We start from the raw sequence: 24,494 nt of genomic DNA, 5'->3' as shown, positions 1-24,494 counted from the left end.
AGTGCGCTCCAAAGTGACTTCCTGAGCTAGGTGGCTCCAACGTGCTGGATATTGTGTCATGGGCCATTTGAGAGCCCCGGCTTGCCTTCCACAGCTGCGCAGCACTTAGTGCCAGCTGCAGCGTTTAGGCCCTGTGCTTGTCCCCAGCTGCCCAGCAAGTAGTGGGCAGCTGCTACGTTTAGGTTCTGGTGCGTCCTGGACTCTAATGGGATTGAGGTGTATTGCGATTCATGCTAATGTGCTTTTGGGTGCTAGGAAATGTATTGTGTATAGCCTGTTTTGCGCACCCTGTGTCTGATACCTCTAAATGTGGTTATTTCGGCCTAGGAGGTTGTTTTACCTGCGTAGGTTGTTGGTAGGGAGAATGTCCTTCCCTGTGTTATGTACGCCCCTAGTGTAGGTATAATTAGGTGGCTAGGTCTAATGAGTTAGACCAAGGAGAATTGCGTAATGTGATTTATGCCCCTGTGATAGATACAGGATAGGTCTTATACCTGATGCTAGTGTGATGACGCTGAGGTCATTATTGCGCCAGTAGAGACTGGTTGTGTTCTACAGTTACTTTGTGTTATGTTCTACGTTTACTATTGGTGATTTGTGTTATGTTCTAAGTGCTAATTCCTGACAGTGGTCCATGTGGCCCTGTCCCCTGTACATATAATCCCTTGTAAATTCTGCCCGTGCCTGTTGGCACATTGTAAAGTGTGTGTTTTTATCTAATGTGTTGTGTATAATACAAAGGCTATTTTTATAGAATACCTTGTGTGGAGTTTCCTTTGTTGTGGGCCTTGGGTGTTGTTGCTGGGTGCGCGCGCAAACGCTTTACACATCGCCTCAGGGATAAGCCTGTCTGCTCGTGCCAAGCTACCAAGGGGGTGAGCAGGGGTTATCTTTGGCGTGTAACTCCCCAGCCCTGACTAGAGTGGTGGTTTCTGCCTGGCTTTGGCGCAAGCCTCAGCCAACCAGAAATCCCATTTCTAACAGTTATTATGCCAGAGCTAGCTTTTTTTACTTTGTTTTTGCCAATGCTGTTCAGCACGGATAACAAACATTGGTAAAGGCACACGGTTAGCCAATGCCTTTCAAAGGGAGGACATATTGGCTTTGACAATGCGGGTCACTTATTCCACCAGTTCTAGTAAAATTTCCCTCCAACATTAGTTACTTTAGATTTTTTTTCCTATCTAATCCTCAAATACACTACCTCCCACTCCTTATAAACCAGCCACGTCCTTAGCAGAATTTTAAAATAAGGTAACAACTTTGTGATTGAGAAGTAGCATGAATGCCTTTTAAAAAATGTTCTTTACTCTACTTTTCCTTTGAGAAAACACAGCTGAATACAAGTCCTCCACTGCACAACCATGAGAGCCAGACTTACTTTGAGGTTTTTCAGAAATCCTAGATTAAAATCTGCATCGAGCTTGACATAGTCTGTGCAGCTCCGCACTGTGGATATAATGATCACCCTCCGTTCTTGACCTTGATACTCTTCCACTGACCCAACCTGAAAAAAAGAAAAAAGGACTAGTTAAGACTTCTTAAAAAGAGATGAATAGAAATCCACAACAGCAAGGGGACATTAGGAAAGATGAAGAGGGAAAACAAAGCATTTGTACATTTTTATCAACAACTCTACACTAGGATCATGAACAGCTCCCTGATGACTGGAGAGATGCCACACCGTCTAAAACTTGACCAAGTCAGCAACTCCTTAAAAAACCGGGAGCTGACCTGAATGACAACAACTTCAGAGCAGTCTCTAACCTTCCCTTCCTAGCCAAAGCCCTAGAAAGATGTGTCGTATCACAACTAAACCAACACTTCAACTATTACAAACTCCTAGACCCTCATCAGTCAGGCTTCAGAAAGGAATGCAGCACAGAAACAGCCATTCTGAACATAGTGGGTGACCTGCAAAAATCCCTGGACACAGACTGATGCTGTCTGCTCCTACATACTCCTAGATCTATCGATGGCCTTCGACATGGTCAATCACAAGCTACTCTTGGATTTCCTCCAAAAGGGGATTGGAGCGGAAGGGCTGCTCCTTAGCTGGTTCACATCTTTTCTACAAAGCTGCTCAACAAATAAAAATAAGCAATCCGACTTCTGACACAATGCTAATCACCCAGGGTGTCGCCCAAGGCTCTGTCCTCTCGCCTACACTATTCAGTATCTACATGGAGCCCCTTACCATCATTCTCAACCAAGCAAACTTACCCTTTCACCTATACACAAATGACACACAGCTCTATTTGGAAATCTCCTCACTAGACTACATGCACAGACAAAACGCCACTCTCAAAGAAGTCCAACACTGGCTAACTCGCAACCACCTAAATACCCCTATTTATCCTGCATTTATGGACCTATTGAGCTCATTTGAGTTCATTCACAGATTCAAATTATCAGCTACCCGCGTGTCCCTGGGCTTTAATGAGGGCTTGGTCTCTTTCCTTAGACTCCTTCACCAGGATCTCCTGGCTTCCATTAATTTAACAAGGAGTATGCCAAGGATGTGTACTTGCCCAAGTCTTTTTTAGGTCGAGCCTACAGGCAGCGCGCATGCGTTGATCTGCAAAACTTGTTGTGGTGAAGTAGCGAATAGAAGCCCTGCCCACTCTCCACCCATATTTTCCATTTGCTTGTGTCATTGTCTGTCCTAAATGCTGGCTTCTGATTTGTCAACAGGCTTGTTAATCCCTCCTTGGTACCACCTCCTCTTCATTGGTCACCTCCCATGGCAACAGGCTCCTTTACTTCGGTTGTTACACGGTACATCTTTAGTCTCACAGCACTATTTTCTTTAATGAGGTTCTCCTACTGCAGGCAGTGTTGTGGTGCCTTCTGCGCCCCTTCACCCTCCCTCCTGTTGTCCATGCCTTCTTTCCCCCCCCGCCCCCCCGCCCTCCTTCCCGTTGTCTGTGCCTTCTCTACCCCACCTGCCCTCCCGTTGTCAGTGCCTTCTCCTCCTTCCCCCGTCCTCCCTCCCTCCCGATGTCGGTGCCTTCTATCCCTCCGCTCGCCATCTCTCCCCTAGTTGGTGATGCCAAGTTGCCAACCATTTGCAATGCATTAGGTCTTGTGTAAATTAGAAACCTATTCAATTTCAAATGCTTGTTTTTTTTTCATCTTTCTGTGCATGGTGTTTTCTTCTATTCCTGTTTCTAAGCTAAGGGGTGGACACTGGACTAAAACTCGTGACCGAATGACTATGACAAGGACATGGCAATAGTAATAATGCGTGGCGTATGAAGGGTAGGACTGAGTTGAGGGACATGCCGTCACGGCTGACTCAATTTTATTCCCCCACCTTGAATATGAGAGTTGCTGAACTGAGTAAGAATAGTACATTTTTTTTTAAACATAATTCCATTTGTCGTGCATACTTTATAAAAGGTCACGGTCATACGATTTTATTTCGCCCGGTATCAAATCAGGAGTTTCCTATCTTTAATGCTCAGTTTTAAATGGCGACTCGTTGTGAAGGACCTTCAATTGTTAGTGTTGTATTGTTAGAGCAATACAGCGAGTAATGCAAAAAGATTTCCCCTCTCCCACCCCAACAGAATATGGGGACATGCTACAGAAGGGATGGGGAGCCTGCGACGCAGTGGCTGCAGAGCCCTGCGATACCCACCAGGTGTCACCATTGTTTAACTATTCTTTTTCTTATTGTAGAGTAGTTGTGTATGGTGCTTCCAATGGTAATTTCATCGATATATCGCTTACTACCCATGGCGAGGCGTTGACATTAAATGAAAGAGGACTATGCAGTACACCCTGACGATCGATCCTTAAAGAGCTCCAAGGTGGCAGAGAAACCAACAAAAATAAAGTTAACCCCTTCCATCAATGCGAGTAGTTATTGTGGCTCTCCGTTTTGATTTTCCCGTCTTTTACATATATTTTTACATCACATTCATAGTCTGACAGGGGGCCTGGGTTGCCACTAAGCGTTCATCTGTTTTGCTACGCACACCATTCACTCCTCACCGTTCCACTTTAGGCGATTTATATTACGTATACTCACTGTTTTATTTGCATATAGCTCCTCTCACTGACGTTACAAGGTTTCTTAGCACACCCAGTATTGGAAGCTTAGGGCCCTCGCTCAGGTATTAGAGAACGTGTTTGCCAAGAATGACAGTTTAATTGGTGATGCCCGATAGAACTCCAGGCTTCAAGGTTGCGGGAGTCAAATACCACATTCTAGTCTCTTATAAAACAGAATCACATTTATACAAGACTCACCCCAACAGATTTGCAATTCGGGGGGCTTAAGCAAGTGTTTTAATAGTGTTAACTCAAGTGCACGTAATTTGTCAATTTCACAAAGCCAAAGGGTAAAGTTAGCCCCTTATTTGCAAGTTGCCCACAGATCTTAACCAGCAAGTAATTGATGCGCTGAGCATTTTCACTTTCAATACTGCAGCGTTGCACTCACGGATGTGGAACAGCTTATTTTACGTAGTCCTGCTATAGGGGAGCAGTTACCCCAACAGCGGCAGCTTTTGATCTCAAAATAAGAGCACGGATTCCGCTGTATAAAAATGTTATCCGGTCCTGTAGCCGAGCTGCTGGCGGGCCCGGCCCTGGCATTTTTTCGTTGGGAGGGCCATAAAGAAGCATGGGTAAGCCATGAAGGTGAGTGGGTGCAGACCAAAAAAACAACAACGCATTTAATCGATCTTATATATTAGGTATTGGCATCTGTCCGCATCTGACATTTTTAACACAATAAGTAACCAAAGAGCCTCATACTTTGCTTTCTTTGAAGTGCTTCTGGCTTCGGGGAAGGGAGGCTGCTTGTCACATCTTTAAGCTGCGGACCTTTAAAACTGCAGCCTGCTCCTTCTTGGTCATGTGCAGCAGCAGAATGGTGTCTGCTGCCATGCAGAGCCACTTTACAGCTTGTCATGCTTTAAAAAAACGGTGGCAGTTTTTTTATTTGCAAAGCATTGAAGTTTAAACATATGACGCAATAAGCCCAGAATCAGAATTCAGTTTTCAGGATATCCCTGCTGGTCATTTGTGCATCATAGCAGCTAATAAACTCTGCTGACTTGACATCTCTTCTCAGGCCTGACATTAGCCTATGTCAATGGTGTTAATGGTTGAAAAAACAAGAAGGGAGATCCCCAACATTAGGGTGAAAAACACTTGTTTTTCAGTTCTGAATGGCCTTGGGTGGACCAGGGTATTCCTTGGGTGGACCTGGCCCACCTTGCCCACCCTCTAGATCCGGGTCTGGCACTAGGGGGTGGGATGCATGTAGCTGTGGGTCACTGGCATGTGCCCTCTATATCTTTAAATACTGCTCTGTATTGAAGGAAATCGCTAAAAAACCTTGAGTCTTTTTGACTTTTATTGAAATTATGATTTTACCTGACCTACCTGTAATACACAAAAATATATGATGGACAGGGGCAGTGAAAGCCAAAACATTCTTCCTTTCACACACGCACGACACACACACTCTCTTACGCTCCCATATGTCACCCCACCCCTCCACTCATGATCACCAACTGCAAAATTCTCTCGAAACAGGCACAGCCTGAGCGTAAGCCATACATCCGTACGCACACACATGCACACCCCCTCCCCCATGGGCATCAACAGAGCAAGATTCACTCAGGCTCAGCTTCAACATGGAAAGCAGCGAGCTCCTGGCAAGCACACAGGTCCAGGGCAGCCTGGAAAGCAGCGAGCTCCTGGCGCGCACACAGGTCCAGGGCAGCCTGGAAAGCAGCGAGCTCCTGGCGCGCACACAGGTCCAGGGCAGCGAGCTCCTGGCGCGCACACAGGTCCAGGGCAGCAAGGAAAGCAGCGAGCTCCTGGCAAGCACACAGGTCCATGGCAGCAAGGAAAGCAGCGAGCTCCTGGCAAGCACACAGGTCCAGGGCAGCCTGGAAAGCAGCAAACTCCTGGCGCGCGCACACAGGTCCAGGGCAGCAAGGAAAGCAGCGAGCTCCTGGCAAGCACACAGGTCCATGGCAGCAAGGAAAGCAGCGAGCTCCCGGCAAGTACACAGGTCCAGGGCAGCCTGGAAAGCAGCAAGCTCCTGGCGCAAACACACAGGTCCAGGGCAGCAAGGAAAGCGGCGAGCTCCTGGCAAGCACACAGGTCCATGGCAGCAAGGAAAGCAGCGAGCTCCTGGCAAGTACACAGGTCCAGGGCAGCCTGGAAAGCAGCAAGCTCCTGGCGCAAACACACAGGTCCAGGGCAGCCTGGAAAGCAGCAAGCTCCTGGCGCAAACACACAGGTCCAGGGCAGCAAGGAAAGCGGCGAGCTCCTGGCGCGCACACAGGTCCAGGGCAGCAAGGAAAGCGGCGAGCTCCTGGCAAGCACACAGGTCCATGGCAGCAAGGAAAGCAGCGAGCTCCTGGCAAGCACACAGGTCCATGGCAGCAAGGAAAGCAGCGAGCTCCTGGCGCGCACACACAGGTCCAGGGCAGCAAGGAAAGTGGCGAGCTCCTGACAAGCACACAGGTCCATGGCAGCAAGGAAAGCAGCGAGCTCCTGGCGCGCACACACAGGTCCAGGGCAGCAAGGAAAGTGGCGAGCTCCTGACAAGCACACAGGTCCATGGCAGCAAGGAAAGCAGCGAGCTCCTGGCGCGCACACACAGGTCCAGGGCAGCAAGGAAAGTGGCGAGCTCCTGGCAAGCACACAGGTCCATGGCAGCAAGGAAAGCAGCGAGCTCCTGGCGCGCGCACACAGGTCCATGGCAGCAAAGAAAGCAGCGAGCTCTTGGCAAGCACACAGGTCCATGGCAGCAAGGAAAGCAGCAGGCTCCTGGCACGCACACAGGTCCATGGCAGCAAGGAAAGCAGCGAGCTCCTGGCGCGCACACAGGTCCAGGGCAGCAAGGAAAGCAGCGAGCTCCTGGCGCGCGCACAGGTCCAGGGCAGCAAGGAAAGCGGCGAGCTCCTGGCAAGCACACAGGTCCATGGCAGCAAGGAAACCAGCAAGCTCCTGGCACGCACACAGGTCCATGGCAGCAAGGAAAGCAGCAAGCTCCTGGCGCGCACACAGGTCCAGGGCAGCAAGGAAAGCAGCGAGCTCCTGGCAAGCACACAGGTCCAGGGCAGCAAGGAAAGCAGCGAGCTCCTGGCACGCACACAGGTCCATGGCAGCAAGGAAAGCAGCGAGCTCCTGGCGCGCACACAGGTCCAGGGCAGCAAGGAAAGCAGCGAGCTCCTGGCGCACACACAGGTCCAGGGCAGCAAGGAAAGCAGCGAGCTCCTGGCAAGCACACAGGTCCATGGCAGCAAGGAAAGCAGCGAGCTCCTGGCAAGTACTCAGGTCCAGGGCAGCCTGGAAAGCAGCAAGCTCCTGGCGCGCACACACAGGTCTAGGGCAGCAAGGAAAGCGGCGAGCACCTGGCAAGCACACAGGTCCATGGCAGCAAGGAAAGCAGCGAGCTCCTGGCAAGCGCACAGATCTAGGACTTCATGGAAAGCAGAGAGCTCCTGGCAAGTACACAGGTCCATGGCAGCAAGGAAAGCAGCGAGCTCCTGGCGCGCACACACAGGTCCAGGGCAGCAAGGAAAGTGGCGAGCTCCTGGCAAGCACACAGGTCCATGGCAGCAAGGACAGCAGCAAGCTCCTGGCACGCACACAGGTCCATGGCAGCAAGGAAAGCAGCAAGCTCCTGGCGCGCACACAGGTCCATGGCAGCAAGGAAAGCAGCGAGCTCCTGGCAAGCACACAGGTCCAGGGCAGCCTGGAACGCAGCAAGCTCCTGGCACGCACACAGGTCCATGGCAGCAAGGAAAGCAGCGAGCTCCTGGCAAGCACACAGGTCCAGGGCAGCAAGGAAAGCAGCGAGCTCCTGGCGCGCACACAGGTCCATGGCAGCAAGGAAAGCAGTGAGCTCCTGGCAAGCACACAGGTCCAGGGCAGCAAGGAAAGCAGCGAGCTCCTGGCAAGCACACAGGTCCAGGGCAGCCTGGAAAGCAGCAAGCTCCTGGCGCGCACACAGGTCCAGGGCAGCAAGGAAAGCAGCGAGCTCCTGGCAAGCACACAGGTCCAGGGCAGCCTGGAAAGCAGCAAGCTCCTGGCGCGCACACAGGTCCATGGCAGCAAGGAAAGCAGCGAGCTCCTGGCACGCACACAGGTCCATGGCAGCAAGGAAAGCAGCGAGCTCCTGGCACGCACACAGGTCCATGGCAGCAAGGAAAGCAGCGAGCTCCTGGCAAGCACACAGGTCCAGGGCAGCAAGGAAAGCAGCGAGCTCCTGGCGCGCACACAGGTCCATGGCAGCAAGGAAAGCAGTGAGCTCCTGGCGCGCACACAGGTCCAGGGCAGCAAGGAAAGCAGCGAGCTCCTGGCAAGCACACAGGTCCAGGGCAGCCTGGAAAGCAGCAAGCTCCTGGCACGCACACAGGTCCATGGCAGCAAGGAAAGCAGCAAGCTCCTGGCAAGCACACAGGTCCATGGCAGCAAGGAAAGCAGCGAGCTCCTGGCAAGTACACAGGTCCAGGGCAGCCTGGAAAGCAGCGAGCTCCTGGCAAGCACACAGGTCCAGGGCAGCCTGGAAAGCAGCGAGCTCCTGGCGCGCGCACACAGGTCCAGGGCAGCAAGGAAAGCAGCGAGCTCCTGGCAAGCACACAGGTCCATGGCAGCAAGGAAAGCAGCAAGCTCCTGGCACGCACACAGGTCCATGGCAGCAAGGAAAGCAGCAAGCTCCTGGCGCGCACACAGGTCCAGGGCAGCGAGCTCCTGGCAAGCACACAGGTCCAGGGCAGCCTGGAAAGCACCGAGCTCCTGGCGCGCACACAGGTCCAGGGCAGCCTGGAAAGCAGCAAGCTCCTGGCGCGCACACAGGTCCAGCGCAGCAAGGAAAGCAGCGAGCTCCTGGCAAGCACACAGGTCCATGGCAGCAAGGAAAGCAGCGAGCTCCTGGCAAGCACACAGGTCCAGGGAAGCCTGGAAAGCAGCAAGCTCCTGGCGCGCACACAGGTCCAGGGCAGCAAGGAAAGCAGCGAGCTCCTGGCAAGCACACAGGTCCATGGCAGCAAGGAAAGCATCGAGCTCCTGGCAAGCACACAGGTCCATGGCAGCAAGGAAAGCAGCGAGCTCCTGGCAAGCACACAGGTCCAGGGCAGCCTGGAAAGCAGCGAGCTCCTGGCGCGCGCACACAGGTCCAGGGCAGCAAGGAAAGCAGCGAGCTCCTGGCGCGCGCACAGGTCCAGGGCAGCAAGGAAAGCAGCGAGCTCCTGGCAAGCACACAGGTCCAGGGCAGCCTGGAAAGCAGCAAGCTCCTGGCACGCACACAGGTCCATGGCAGCAAGGAAAGCAGCGAGCTCCTGGCAAGCACACAGGTCCAGGGCAGCCTGGAAAGCAGCAAGCTCCTGGCACGCACACAGGTCCATGGCAGCAAGGAAAGCAGCGAGCTCCTGGCAAGCACACAGGTCCATGGCAGGAAGGAAAGCAGCGAGCACCTGGCACGCGCACAGATCTAGGACTTCATGGAAAGCAGAGAGCTGCGCGTGTGCTCGCACACAGGTTCCGGGTAGCATGGAAATAATAAAGGGGCATATGAGACCTTTTCTGTTGGTCCTGGAGCACTCAGGGGATACTGATTGACATAAGCAACTGCACTCAACAAACTCAGCTTTGAAGCATGCATGTTTATTATACATAAAAATAACTGACAGCTAAAATTAGTCGTACCTCTTATTCTTCCTCTCTACCCCAACCTGCACATCCATCCATTAATATGTTCCTAGGTGCAAACTATATAAATCCATTTACGGCCATACATACAAAGTGCTCCTAGAGAGTTCTGGGCTTAGATATAGGACCTAAAGATAATTGTAGCTCTTATGTGGGCCAGTTTTGTCCCGCTCTTTAAGGTAATGAGGACAAAAATCATTCCATCCTTGGCTTATGATCGCAAAATCTTGCTGGGGAGAGATGGCAAGCTCGTAAATAAGCTGGTCACCTGCAGAGATCCTCCTCAGCTGCCCAGATCAAGCTGGAATTTGGCCTTCTCAAATAGCGGGTGGCCAGGGCAGGTGCGTTCCTAAATCTCTGCCACAAAGTTCGGCTTACCAGGAGAGGAAGCTTAGAGGCCCTACTGTGGGACGAAGTTCAATCTGGTGGTCCAAGACAACCCCATTTCAAGTACCTCTGAGGATTGGTGCAGCATCTTCAATGCCAGAGAGCTCTGGGCACTACAACTGAGTCAAAATGCCTTTAAGCAATGCATTAAAAAGCGAGCGCGCTCTCTGTTATATCAGGCTGACATGGATGTCCAAGCAAAGCGCAGGCACGCATGGGCCATCATCAACTCCTACCAACCAAGGCAATTTCAGCCTTATCTGGAGTGCACATACTCAAAGTATAAACAAGCATTTGCAATGCAATAGGTCTCGCATTTACGTGAGCTTGAGTTACTGACATTGTAAATGACAATGCCTTTTATTTATGTTTAGGGTTTTAAAACTATAATAAGACATTGTCATTTACAATACTAATAGCTTAAACTCTCGCAAATGCAAAACCTATTGCATTGCAAATGCTTGTTTGCTTTATACTAAAAAATTCTTATTGTCTCTGCTGCGTAGGTATACGTTTTCTATATAAAAAGCTGCCTTTTTCTTTCTTCAGCAACTTAAGGATTATGACACGTTATTGGGTCTGTCGCTTTCCATTTTAGCACAGAGAAAGAGTATGTTATTTTAACAGTTATGCTGTTTATTTAACGATTATGATCCACATTATTGCTTTGGATAAGCTTTGAAATGCACTTTAGCCTAGAGGAAGAGTATGTTCTTTTAATTGATACAATGCTTCTCATTATTTGCACTTAATGTCCAGGCTTTTTTGTTCCCCACACTAGCAGTTTAACAAAATATTGTAATTCCTGATAATGTTGGATTCTAAGCAAGGTTTTATACTGTGGTATGCTTTTAATGTTTAATGTATATTTAATAGTCTTGCATATAGTTATTCTTTTTAAATCATGACATCTTCTGTAATGTACATCTTTTATGATCTACTTGATGAGATCGAATAAACCTTGATTGAATTGAAATCTGTAAATAATGCCAGGTTGAAAGACGCCAGGGGAAAAGTCTATAAGGAAGCGAATTTCTCCTAAAGGGTGAGCGGCGCCAAGAGAGGAAGCTTTAAGTTAGCTCTCCTACAGGCTATTTCTTCCGGACTGTTGTGTTGCTGAAGTGACTGCCTGTCTGCTAGACTGCTGCCTTGCTGCCCAGTTGCCCTCCTGCCTGGGTCAGAGGAATTGGTCCTGTACCTGAACCTAGGACTCCCAGATTGACTCCAAGGGCTAGCCTGCTGACCTCTTGTTCAGAGCTACAAGGACATAACAGGCTCCCAACCACATGAACCAGCACCCAGACCCAGCTGAAATAAGCACCTGACAGACCCAGCTGAAGTAAGCGCCTGACCCCGAAGAGGTGCCCCTCAGGTTGTGGACTCTTGGTATGGCCTCAGTCGGGCATGTTGGTGCCAAAACATTGTTTGCACTGCTAGCCAGTGTGAAGTTTTGTCAATCTGACCCTTTGCACTACAGCGTCCACTGCTCGCAGGGAATGCCACAGCGAACCTCCGGCCCAACCGTTTGTGATAACAAGATCTCCGCAATACAGTGACGACCATCCGGGATGCCAGGCCTGCTCTTTGCGCTAAATCAACAAACATCCATAATGCTTCCCTGCTCTTCCCAGCCCACCCAACTGCAAGTTACCCTTTGAGCTGGACTAAGAGGTAGTCCTTGTATCTAATTTGCGCTCCATCGCAGTTGGCCTGAACTTGTACCTTTCTCCTGGACTCACACGACCAGATAGCCGCAAGTAGCACTTTGGGCTTTTTGGCGCAGTTTTCACTCAAATATTTAAGATTGCATATCTATGGTTCTACAAATTGTATTTTTGTTACTTTTGTCTTGACTTATTTTATTAAATAGTACTTTATTTCTCTAAATTGGCGTGGGATTTTTTGTGCAGTGTTTTCACTTTATTACTATTTAAGCACTGCACAAATACTTAACACATTGCCTCGAAGTTAAGCCTTACTGATCTGTGTCAAACTAGCAGAGAGTTGATCACAGGTTAATTTGGGGTTTCCTTGTGCCTCACTCTGACAAGGATTGTGGTAGCGGCTTAAATAGAGCTTCACCCCCTTCAGACAGTCACCCATTTTCTCACAGTTGGTCAGTCTTTTACTGGCAAAAACACATTTAATATGTGCCTAAAAAGCACAATACTACTTATTTTATTTATCTTAAAAAGAAAATAATAGATGAGGAAAATCCTTCAGTTTCTTGAAACAAAATATTGAATTCTACTTACCAGAGTCTTGGTTACTGCTCAATTTTACTACTACCATAGTCGACATCAGCTTTCCCAAAAGACTGACAAAACATTGGCTGCCTGGTGTCTTGCTCATGTCCTCATGTAAGACTCATCTTAGTAGCAAGACATCAATGAGGCCTTCAAGATCTTTCATCTGACTTCCCCCTACCCACAACATACATCTCCCTTCTAATCCCTGAAGGAATCCAGGATTGCCTATACATTACTGTGCACCATACACAGCCTACTTCAACCATGGACATGGCTAGATCCAGAGAAGGGCCCCGAATTACTTAACTATTGGATTCCTCTAAACAAGCTAGCTGCTTAAGGCGCGGATCTTTGAAACAGCTTCACATTGACAAAACAAACTAATCACTTCCAGTTCTAGAAGCTCATGAAACAAACTAATGAGTGAACTATGACTAAATAATGTAAATGTTTAGCAAACCACTGCTTGAACAGGGGCTTACCAATTTTTCAGATGAGAAAAAACAAGAATATTATATCTGGACAGGCTAGGAAGATTGCTGGGGGTCCATCGACAAAATGAAATTTAACGTGGAATCCTAGCCCCGAGTTAAAGAGAGAACCATATTTTTATATTGAAATATCAGGCTGTGACACAGAGGTGCCAATCATGGAAAAGCAATTAGTCTCCGCATCTGATTCAGTCTGGGCGCTGTAAGCACAAAGACTGCACTGACCCTTTATTTTACATAATCGCTTGCTATGCCCTTGCCCTAATTCCTCATCCCCGTTGTGTCCACCCCAATATTATAGGGGTCCTGCCCTGTAGAAGATCATAGACCCACAAGGAAATGCACATTTGTCAGAGAAAACGAGAAGTAGTAGGTGTCTCTCAGTCTGTCTCTAATGATTTATGCTCTAATAGAGCCTTAACTCAGCATGTGCTATCACATGATTATGTATTAAGCAGCATTTATCTACAAATCATCTGCATCAGAATGATTAGAAGCAACTCACCAGATAATATGCAGAGTAAGGCACACGTTAGCTACCGTCCTATTTCACCTCACATCCCAAATCTGTTAATCTGGTTCCTTCTTGAAGTATCTAAATATTGTCGTCAAACATCTAACATATATATAGCTGCATTGATTTCCTCAGCTTAAATTATGCAAAGGTATATTAAGTATTCACCCACATACTTAAGCCATAACTGAGTCAGCAGTCGGACTTCAGTATCTACCCTCAGCAATCTGTTCATGTGTCTGAAAACACCCTTGCGGCAGTGCCCTAAATACTCTTATCACCAACAACTTTGTATGGAGTGCCAAAGGGTCGCTAATGCTCGGAATCCGCTTTGCTACAAATATGTGCAGTCAATGCCCCTTTACTGAAGCATGCAGAAGCTATTACTATTTGTCCCTTCTTTCTTTCAAGATGGAACTTTGCAAGGTCATCTTCCCTTGCAGCTACCATTACTATGCGAGCAGAGAACGTATAGTTTCTTACCTGTCGGTGCAGTTTTGCAGCTTGAAGAATTTTCTGGATTTACTATGCTGTGCATCTAGTGGCTGGGTCCGGAATTGTAGGGTCTCTTTTTTCGTGGTTTTTTTCGTGGCCGGTGGGCGTCAACATACCACCATTTAGTGTCCTTCTGTGCTTCCTCCGGAAGCTCCCACCTTCGGTCGCCATCTTCGGATTTTTTTTTTTTTTTATGTTCGTTCTTGTTTTATTTATTTCTTCCTCTGGTCTCATCTTTCTGGCGGAGGAGGGTGGGTTCGCTAGTGAATCCGTAAAATTCTTCAAGCTGCAAAACTACACCTACAGGTAAGAAACTATACGTTTTGCAGCATGAATCTTTTCTGGATTCACTATGCTGTGCATAGACTTTGTAGCGGTTTTCTAGTCTTGTGGTGGTTGGGTGCAAGCTGAGTGTTGGTTTGTGAAAATACGTTGTAAGACCTATTGTCCTACTTGTGCTTCTTTTTTCTTTTGAATATCCATGCAGTAGTGCTTTGTGAAGGTGTGCACTGTAGACCATGTTGCTGCTTGCCCAATTTCTTGAATAGGCGTATTTGCTAAAAAAAAGCTACTGTTGCTCCTTTCTTCCTTGTTGAGTGAGCGTGCAGTGCTCCTTGTAATGTCTGACCTGCCTGGTTGTGGCACAACTGTATGGCTTGTGTAATCCATCTTGCAATGGTATTCTTTGTGATTGGTCTTCCAAGAAAACTGTTGGTGAATGATACAAAGAATTGTTTTGTTTTCCTGTATTCTTTGGTTCTTTCTATTTAGTGCATGACTGCTCTTCTGGTGTCCAGGGCGTGTAATGCCCTTTCTGATTGTGTCTTTTGTTTTTGGAAAAAACTTGGTATTTGTATTGCTTGGATACCACCTTTGGCATAAATTGTGGATCAGCTCTCATGACGATTCGGTCATTATGTATTTGGAAGTAGGGCTCTTGCAGTGTTAGAGCTTGCAATGCACTTACTCTACGTAGTGATGTAATTGCAATTAAAAACGCTGGTTTTAGTGTGAGAATTTGTTGCGTTGCTTTGTGGATTGGTTCGAATGGTGCCTTTATCATTTGAGCTAGTACTACATTGAGATTTCATGCAGGTGGTGGCATCTTTCTTGGAGGTGCTATTCTTTTTACTTCTTCTAGGAATCTTTTGACCACCTGGGATTTGAATAAAACTCTTCCCTGTTTCTCCCCTTGTGTACGCTACGATTGCTGCTTAGTGTACCCTTATAGATGTGTAGCTCAGTTTATTCTGTAGTAAATATGTTAAGTATTTTAGTACTGTTGATTCTCTTGTGATCCTTCTTGAAAGTTTCTTTAAGGCACCATTGAGAGAATCTTTTCCATTTGGCTGTGTAGCACTTCCTTGTTGTAGGTTCTCTCGCTTCTCGGAGTATTGCCATTGTGGTCTCTGGTAGTCTGAGGTGAGCAAATTCTAAGTCCTCAGGAGCCATGCTGCTAGGCTTAGGCTCTCTGGTTCTGGGTGTAGCACCCTTCCGGTTCTGCATGGTTAAGAGGTCCTTTCTGTTGGGGAACTTATGCATTGCCCCTTGAGTCATCTCCATTATCTAGGAGAACCAGGTTTCACCGGCCCACTGAGGAGCTAAGAGTATTAATGTCATGTGGCTGATCCTGCATTCTTTGAGTACCCTGTGTCGCAGTGGTATCGGGGTAAGAGGGTAAGCAAATGTCCCTGACCAGTCTATCCATAGCGCGTTCCCTAGGGACAGTTTGCACGGTTGCCTGGAAGCGAAGTGCTGGCATTGTGGGGTGTTGCAAATAGGTCGATTTGCGGAGTTCCCCATTTTTTGAATATGTTTAGGATTTCAAATGGATTAATTGCCCATTTGTGGGATGCTGATGCTTGCCTGCTCAGCCTGTCTGCTTCTACATTTTCCTTCCCTGGCAGATGTATTGCTAGCAAGTCTATTTTCCTTGGGATTGCCCATCGCCATAGCTCTTGGGCTAAGGTTGATAGTGTTATTGTGTTCTTCCTTTTTTGTTGATGTAAAACATGGTAGTTGTATTGTCCATTTGGATTAACACCCTCTTCCCATAAAGCTCTTTCTGAAAGGCCTTTAAGGCTAGGAACACAGACTTTAACTTCAGGAATTTGATGTGTTTTATTGCATCCTGTTGTGTCCACCATCCCCTTACTCTTAGGTTGTTCATGTGCGATCCCCACCCTAGCTGGGAAGCCTTTGTTGTGATGGTCACGGTTGGAGTTGGTTGTGTGAGAAGTCTCCACTGTGCTATGTTCTTTCTGTTCATCTCTTGATGAACTGTTTGCGTGACAACCACTAGATCCTCCCAACTCCCTGTTGCTTGTCACCATTGCTGTTGAATCCATTCCTGGAATGGTCTCATGTGTAGTCGAATGTTTGGGACTAGATGAATGCATGAAGTCATCATCCCTAGCAGTATGCCCACTGTCTTTACTGTCAGAGCTTGCCCCTTGTGGTATAGATTTGTCTCCTTCAGTATCGCTAATGTTCTCTTCGTGCTTGGAAATACCTTTCCTAGTATTGTGTTGATTTCTGCCCCTAAGAATATTTTTACTTGTTCTAGTTCTATTGACGATTGCTTCCCAGTGTATTGAGAAACAGTGTTGAGCAATGTCTCTATGACTTTCTGTATGTGTTCTTTGCAAAGACTGTACAAGCTTGCTCTTACTAACAAGTCATCTAGGTATGGGTAAACATGAATCCCTTGCCTTCTTAGGTGGGCCGCTACTGCTGCTAGGCATTTTGTGAAGACTCTTGATGCTAATTTCAGTCCAAATGCTAGCACCGTAAATTGGTAGTGTGTTTTGTTGATCTCCTGGAAGAAGTTTCTTATTCTGCCTCCCACTGATGTTATATGTTGGAGGGATTGTTTGATTTTTGGGACACGTTCTTTTGTTATGTTTGTCTGTTGTTGCACCCTCTGAGATTTTATTTGAGTGTGCGTAATTCTTGCAGTGAAGTCACTTGAAGGTGGGTTGCTGTCCCCCTCTTTGTTGTTAGTCTCTTGCTCGAGGGCACCCTTGAAAGGATTGTCTTCAGTGTTGGTATTGCCAACCTTGTTGTTGTTGTTGTTGGCCCTGCTGCTGGCCCTGGCGTCCTCCTTGATAATCTTGTTGAAATGTTTGGTGTAAGGCTACAGGCTGGTGGTTACCTCTGCCTGCTGGTCTCCGTAATGGTGCTCCCCTATGCATGCCTCTGGATTATAGTGCCCCCATGGACCTTGCAGTCTCATTCTCTTTCTTTAATTGATTTAATTTCTCGTCCACAGCTGTTCCGAATAGTTTTTCACCATTGAACACAGTGTTTAATATGTTATTTTGTACCTCTGGTTTGAAACCTGAAATTCTTAGCCAGGCGTGCCTTCTCTCAGTTACCCCGATGATCATCTGTCTGCTAGATGTTTCTTCTGCATCTAGGGCTGATTTTAAACATGTGTTCGCCATGTTCTTCCCTTCTTCCACTAAGTGGCTTGCCCTTCTTTGGAATTGATCTGGCAGATGTTTTAGTAGGTCACTACTTCCTCCCAGTTTTGATATGCATGTCTATTGATTAATGCATTTGAATTTGCGATATGCCACTAAATTGCCGCACTTCGTTCCACCTTTCTCCCCAAGAGATCCATCCTTTTCCTTTCTGTCGTCTGGTGGTGGCCCCACATTAGTGGGTATATTAGCTCTCTTCCTAGCTGTGGAGGTTATCATAGAATCAGCTGGCACTGAACCGCCGATATACATAGGATCCTTTGAGGAATGTTTGTATTTTCTCTCACCCCTTGGTGTTACAGCCGGTTCTTTACAGGCTTCCTTACCCTGGTCCAGCACACTAGGTAGCATGGGAAGGAATTGAGTCCTTGTTTGTGTAGGCAGCAAGGACTCTAGGAGAAAACAGTATTGAGGTTTTTCCTCCTCTAACTGCACTCCATAAGTGTCTGCAGCCTTCTTTATCACCCGATTGTACATCTGTTAAAAAAGTACACTTTGGAGGGATGAATAAAGATCCGCAGTCCATTTGTAGATGAATAAGGTTATTTAATTGAAGATGCAGGTAATACAGCTCAGCCATCCAACTGCCAGCAGGTTCATCTCTCAATCTCTCCCAACATTCCTACAGCCAGCTCATGATGAGTTGGCACTCTAGAACCCCATCACCTCACAGAGATGTCAGAAGTGACAAAACACAAATTATCATATTACAACATATCTCCCTCCTTACATTTTACATTGAATTCACAACAAACAACAGAACGTTATACAAAATAATCCTTCAAATAAGAAGGTGTGCGTGAAACTCTGCTAGGTCTTATTTTCCCTTGAGGAACAGTTTTCTCTGTTGGCAAAACTTGAGAAAAATACACATCATCATTTCTTTTACACAAAGCTACCAGACTCAAATTCCACACTCTGTGATCAGCAGTTCTTATTGCATTATTAAAAACTTTTATCACTTTAATGGGTTTGGAAAATTTAGCACCAGCAACACAAAACCCAGGTTTTTTAATCCTAACCATGTCGCCAACCAACACTTTTGTCACTTTGACAGCGTGTCGCATATCATAGTTTTCTTTACTCTTGAGACACTTAGAATCTTACTTGTCTTTCCAGGAAATAGAATCCTTAATCCCACCATTGGTCGACAGAACTTTGTTCACCCAAGGAGGTTCTAGAAACGTATCAGGATTCCTTCCCCGAAACAAAAGAAAAGGAGACTTCCCAGTTGTAGAATGGGGAGCAAAACGCTATATGCAGACTCTTTTTGATATTTCATCTTTCCAGTCAAGTCCATTTTGCTTGGCTAAAGAGATAGTATCTTTAAGAACTCGATTAAATCTCTCTACAGTGCCATTTGCCTCTGGATGATACAGAGCACACTTCTTATGTACAATACCACAACCACTAAGAAAGTTTTCCATTTCTCCAGAGACTAGTTGGACCCCATTGTCAGTCAAAATTGTCTCAGGAATACCTTCCTTAGCAATGAGCTTCTTTAAGCAAACAATAACACTCTTAGTGTCTATACTCTTTACAACAAATATCTCCGGCCACCTTGAAAACAAATCCATAATTACAATAACAAAAGAGTCTGAACCATCCCCATGAATAGGTCCTAAAATGTCTAAGGCTATATTTTTCCACGGACCACTAGGGCGAGATCTTTTTTCCATGGGCTGAGTTCTAGTCTTAAGGCCTTTTTCGCTTAGGGTACATTGAACACACTCTCGAACTAAATGTTCAACTTGAATGTCTACTCCTGGCCACCAATAACTTGAGCGTATTTTTTCTTTCGTCTTGGAAATACCTAAACGCGCCTCATGAGCTAAATTCAATAATTCTTTTCTTAGGGATGTGGGTGGAACCAATCTGTGACCCCTCAACAATAAACCATCACAATCAGAAAGTTGATCCTTCACCAACCAGAAATCTTTCACTAAAGAACCACCCTGTTCTTTGTGATGCCAACCATTACAAATAAGCTTTAGTACCTCTTGAATGGATGCATCAGCCTTGCAAGCGTCTAGCCACCGTTCGTGAGAAATCACCTCACAATCCACCACACACACAAAATCATGAGGATGACCAAAAGCAACATCCTTCTCAGAGTCAAGTAAATTTGGTTCACCAGACGGAACCAGTCTTGAAAGTGCATCTGCCACAAGATTCTCACTACCTGGAATATATTTGACAACAAAATCAAACCCTTGCAAACCAACAACCCATTTTGAAATTCGCGGCGAAATCGAATCAATGCCTTTGCTAGTTAACACTTCACGCAGTGGTTTGTGATCTGTCTTAACAACGAAAGATGTACCCCACAAAATTTTTTTGAATTTCTTAATAGCCCAGTAAACAGCTAGAGCTTCACGCTCAATGACTGACTATCTGGTTTCAGCCCCTTTCAGACTTCTCGAAATGAACATAATGGTGTTCTCAGGAGCAGTACCTCCTTGATATAAAACTGCACCAAGCCCCTTCAAACTTGCATCGGTGGAAATAATGGACGTTTTGGTGGGATCATAATTTCTAAGATTAGGTGCATTTTGTAGCATAAGTTTCAAGTCACAAAACTCCTTCTCACAAGAATCATCCCAACAAAATTTCTCTCCCTTTTTTAGAAGGTTCCTTATGTTATATGTAACTTCTGCAAAATTCTTTATGAATTTATTGTAGTATTCAGCCATGCCAAGAAAGCGCATTAATTCTTCCTTAGATGTGGGAGCCATCAGATCTTTAATAGTGTTTACCAGATCAGCTTTTGGAACTACTCCATCAGCACTTATGGTATGTCCCAAGTAGTCAATCTTATCCAAGCCAAATTTACACTTTTCCCGCTTAATAGTCAGATTGTGAGCAGTAAGTCTACCAAGCACTTGCCTCACTCTTTTCCCATGCTCCAACACATCGGATCCGTACACCAATATATCATCTTGATATACACAAATTCCCGGACATCAACCAAAACCTTCTCCATGACTCGTTGAAACACTGAAGCGGCAGAAACCAGGCCAAATGGAAGCCTTATAAATCTGAACGTCCCAAAAGGCGTAACAAACGCAGTCAAATCTCTAGAAGATTCGTCAAGTAGTATTTGATGATATGCGGACGTCAGATCAATTGTACTAAAGATTTTCGCTCCTGCCACCATGCTCAACAGCTCAGAAATGTTTGGAAGGGGATATTTGTCTACCAGTACACACTTGTTAAGCTGTCTAAGGTCCACACACAACCTCAGAGACCCATCCGGTTTTCTAGCAGCTACCACTGGAGCCAACCAAGATGTCCCTTCAACTTCTTCAATGATCCCCTGAGATTTAAGTTTGTCAATCTCTTTGAGCATATCTTCTTTGACTGTAAAAGGAACATTCCGCACCTTGCTAGAAACCGGAACCGATCCCGAGGCCAACTTTATTCTATGGCAGTAGCCCTTAAGGCAACCCAACCTTTCTCCAAAAACCAGGGGAAATTCTGCCATAAGTTGTGACTGTAAGGATGTGTTGTCTATTGACTTGATGACATTCCTCTCTTTGATAATGATGGGAGGTATACTATTGGGATCTAACATGACACCCAGGTCTTTTTGGTGCCACCAGCTAATAATACTATCCCCCTTTTTAGAAACATAGATCTTCCCGGAGGTGAAACGATCCTCAAATTCAATTAATCCCACAAAGTACCCTTTCAATTCAATGGGATCACCACCATATGCGGTGGGACGAATGTCAGGTTTTAGGAGTTTTACTTTGGAGCTCAAATTGTCATTAATGAATTTACTAGAAACAATAGTAATCTTTGCACCTGAATCAAATAACACTTTTGTTCTATGACCTTCTACTAGTATAAAATCCAAGGGTCCATCACTTCCAACCTGAACTATAATTTGTCCACATTCAAAATCATGTAGATCTGTTGTATTTTCTTGAGAAACTTCATTTATTGCGCTTCTAGAAGCCTTGATTCTACATGCACTCACCATGTGTCCCTTTTTTTTTTACAAAAAGAACATATAGTATTTAGGGCAGGACAAGATTTATCATTCACCCAGTGAGTTGTGCTGTTACACCTGTAACACTTACCACTCTTTTTGAATTGAGCTGGAGACTTAGTACTTAACTTGTCCTTAGTCAGGGATTTCACTAAGGAATCAGTAGGTTTGTGGGACACATTAGTATTAACCACTGTAACATCAGAAACTACTTTGTCAAGATCTTTTTTTATTTCCTTAACACACGCTAGTGAGTGTTCTATCCTTTTAGCTATTACTAAGACCTCATCAAGAGATGGTTCGTCTTTTAGCCAAAGTTCATCTCTCACTTTTTCAGAGATGCAACCAAGCATAAATTGATCTCTTATCCTTTCTTCAATCAGGATATCAAATTTGCAAGTGGAGGCTAAACGTCTGAGATCTGTTACATAATTTTCTATACTCTCACCTTCTTTCTGCATCCGCCTTCCAAAGTGATAGCGTTCCAAAATAGTACTAACTTTAGGTAGGTAATTCGCGTCAAGCTTATATATACATTGTTCAAATTCATTCAAACCCGCTGCAGCACTGCTTGGAACATCAGGAAGATGATCGAAGACATCTTGACCCTCAGATCCAAGACAGTGCATTAGCAGAGCCGTTTTCCTCTCAACACTGAGAGAGGTACCGCATACCCGAGCCAAATACCTTCTTCCACTTAGACCATTTAATAGGTGGATCACCTGGAGATTGTAAGAAAAACGGTGCAGCCGTAACATTTTGCATGACTCAGAAGATTTGAGATTAAAATTATTAAGATTTCCTTTTCTTCTTAACTTATACAGCCACTCAAACTTTACCAAATGCTAATGCCATACGTACCAATTAAGCTAGTCTTAGTATGAACATAGGAACAAGTTGTACAGACATTTTATTAATCAAACTTAATTTAAAAATTTCGTGTCAAGCTGCGTGTGTCAGCGATGTTAATTAGAGGACACACAGCATAAGCGGGAATTGTACTCGACACAACACTCTGCGTGGTAATGACTGCTCGTGTCAGCGTCGTGCGTCACAAAACACACAGAATGACTGTAGGTAAATAATTGTAGTGGTGATGAGGATCAAATGTTGTTAGCTGTGCGTGTCAGCACTGCATAATCACGCACATGTTGAATAAGTGATGTATACCTCAGTGGTAACGTTCAACAATCCTAGAAGCTGTGCGTGTCAGCGTAATTTGGCAAAATGACACGCAGTACCAATATAATTGCACTTACTGGTAGATAGCTGTGCGTATCAGCGTTGTACTACAAATGTCAGAAAGACGTTCCCACGATGTGGTCTACGAGTCCGCTATGCAATGAGCACGTTATAACAATATTTGAAACTTTTCTCAGAAGCTGTGCGTGTCAGCGTAATTTGGCAAAATGACACGCCATAGAAATATAAATTGCACTTACTGGTAGATAGCTGTGCGTGTCAGCGTTGTACTGCAAATGTTGAAGAAACGTTCCCACAATGCGGTCTACGAGTCAGCTATGCAACAAACAGGTTATAGTCGTCCGCTTCAGGCTTGTCGTTGTCAGGGAAACCAACGTGAGCGAAGGTGCGTCCTAGGCTGAGAGGCGTTGCACAGCTACGTGAAGTGCGCTTCTGGTTTGCCGTTGCCAAGGAACATGTTCAGAAGGAGACGCTGCTTACGCTCTGACGTTTGATGAAACGTGAGATGCGTTCCAAGACTGCTGCGGGTTCTATGAGTGACGCTGCTGTTGACAATGGCGATTCACCCGGATGCAGAACACGTCAGAAGAATGTTGCACGAGTACTGGAACTGCGCTTGAGAGAGAGCGCGAGCAAGAAAACTGCAAGTCTAATTTAAATCATTTTGACATAACCGGCAAATATTGAGATGTTCCATCCACCATAAGTTAAAAAAAAATAATCATTTGTTCCCACACCGTATCTTCCTGAACGAAAATTCTGTCCCACGTAGAAACACTTGCTTGTAATTTTGATAAAAAACAGATAGCAGTGAAATCGGTTAGTGTTTAAAACGTAGGCGTTACGGTGGGTTACAAGATATCTGATGTGGACTGTTGATATTGCCAGACGAAGTGGGTCGGTCACCAATAATAAGCACTTTGATTACAATAAAAATCTTACTTGAATGTTCAGCAATGTAATGAGGATGAGATCCGTTTCTTGATCGTTAAAGATTCATGCTGTTGTCTGGAGTTGAGCTGTTGAATCCCATCCTCGTCGCCAGTGTTAAAAAAGTACACTTTGGAGGGATGAATAAAGATCCGCAGTCCATTTGTAGATGAATAAGGTTATTTAATTGAAGATGCAGGTAATACAGCTCGGCCATCCAACTGCCAGCAGGTTCATCTCTCAATCTCTCCCAACATTCCTACAGCCAGCTCATGATGAGTTGGCACTCTAGAACCCCATCACCTCACAGAGATGTCAGAAGTGACATAACACAAATTAGCATATTACAACAACATCCCAATGTCATCTGGTGGTCAGGGCCTCGAGGGGTACGAGTCCAACCCTTCTTCTGGTGATTCGGCGTCAAGATCTTGCCACTGCATGTCTTGCGCCTCCGAGGTCGCCGAACCGTGATATGTTCGGTCCTCTTCCTCTACTTTGGCTTTGAAGTAGTAATCTTCTTCCTCGACCGGTTCTGGCGTCGTCAGAAGATCTAGTTCTTGGACGTCTTTCACCTTCGGTCGAAATTTTCAGCGGAATTTTGAATTGTTTCATTTTCTCGTCGAAATCCTTCTTGCGTTGCAAGATACTCGCCATTTCGGCTTCAAGCCTTTTTTTTTTTCTTTTACAACTCAGACGCATGTGTTTCGGCGTCGAGATTTTCTGCCTTTCTTTTGTAGCTTGTCTACGTTGAAGCTTGTTTAACCCTTTCTTTTTTCGATGTTGAATAGTCCTTTTTGTGACTACTCTTCCGACAACTGTTTTTTCTAGGGTCTTCGTGTCTGGGAGTCCTTGTCAAAGGAACCGACAGACTGTTTGTCCTTGGACGCACTTGAAGTCATCAAATGTTTCAACGCCAAGGCTCCCTTCGAGGACTTGGAGTCACTCTTTCATGGATCGGCTGACTGTTTGGGGGTCGATGCTTCTCTTACCTCCTTTGGAGTTTTCTTTTCGACCGACGACTGGGACGTGCGCGTCCTCTTCGCCGCCAGGCCCTTC

The 24,494-nt window shown here is 46.0% G+C and overlaps 1 protein-coding gene across 7 annotated transcripts in view; it reads right to left on the bottom strand.

Annotated features, from left to right (window-relative positions):
- LOC146869034 (RNA helicase MOV-10-like) overlaps window positions 1-24,494 on the bottom strand; it is a 488,182-nt gene that overhangs the window by 128,371 nt on the left and 335,317 nt on the right. For all 7 annotated transcript variants that reach the window (XM_085599844.1, XM_085602574.1, XM_085599639.1 and 4 more), the window contains one exon: window positions 1,382-1,507. In XM_085599844.1, the coding sequence (XP_085455970.1) occupies window positions 1,382-1,507 (126 nt within the window). The remainder of the gene's footprint in view (window positions 1-1,381; window positions 1,508-24,494) is intronic.

Source organism: Triturus cristatus, chromosome 1_1, assembly GCF_964204655.1.
Source record: "Triturus cristatus chromosome 1_1, aTriCri1.1, whole genome shotgun sequence".
NCBI classification, from domain to species: domain Eukaryota; kingdom Metazoa; phylum Chordata; class Amphibia; order Caudata; family Salamandridae; genus Triturus; species Triturus cristatus.
The sequence above is the reverse complement of the archived record's forward strand: the minus strand, read 5'-3'. Positions and strand labels throughout refer to the sequence as shown.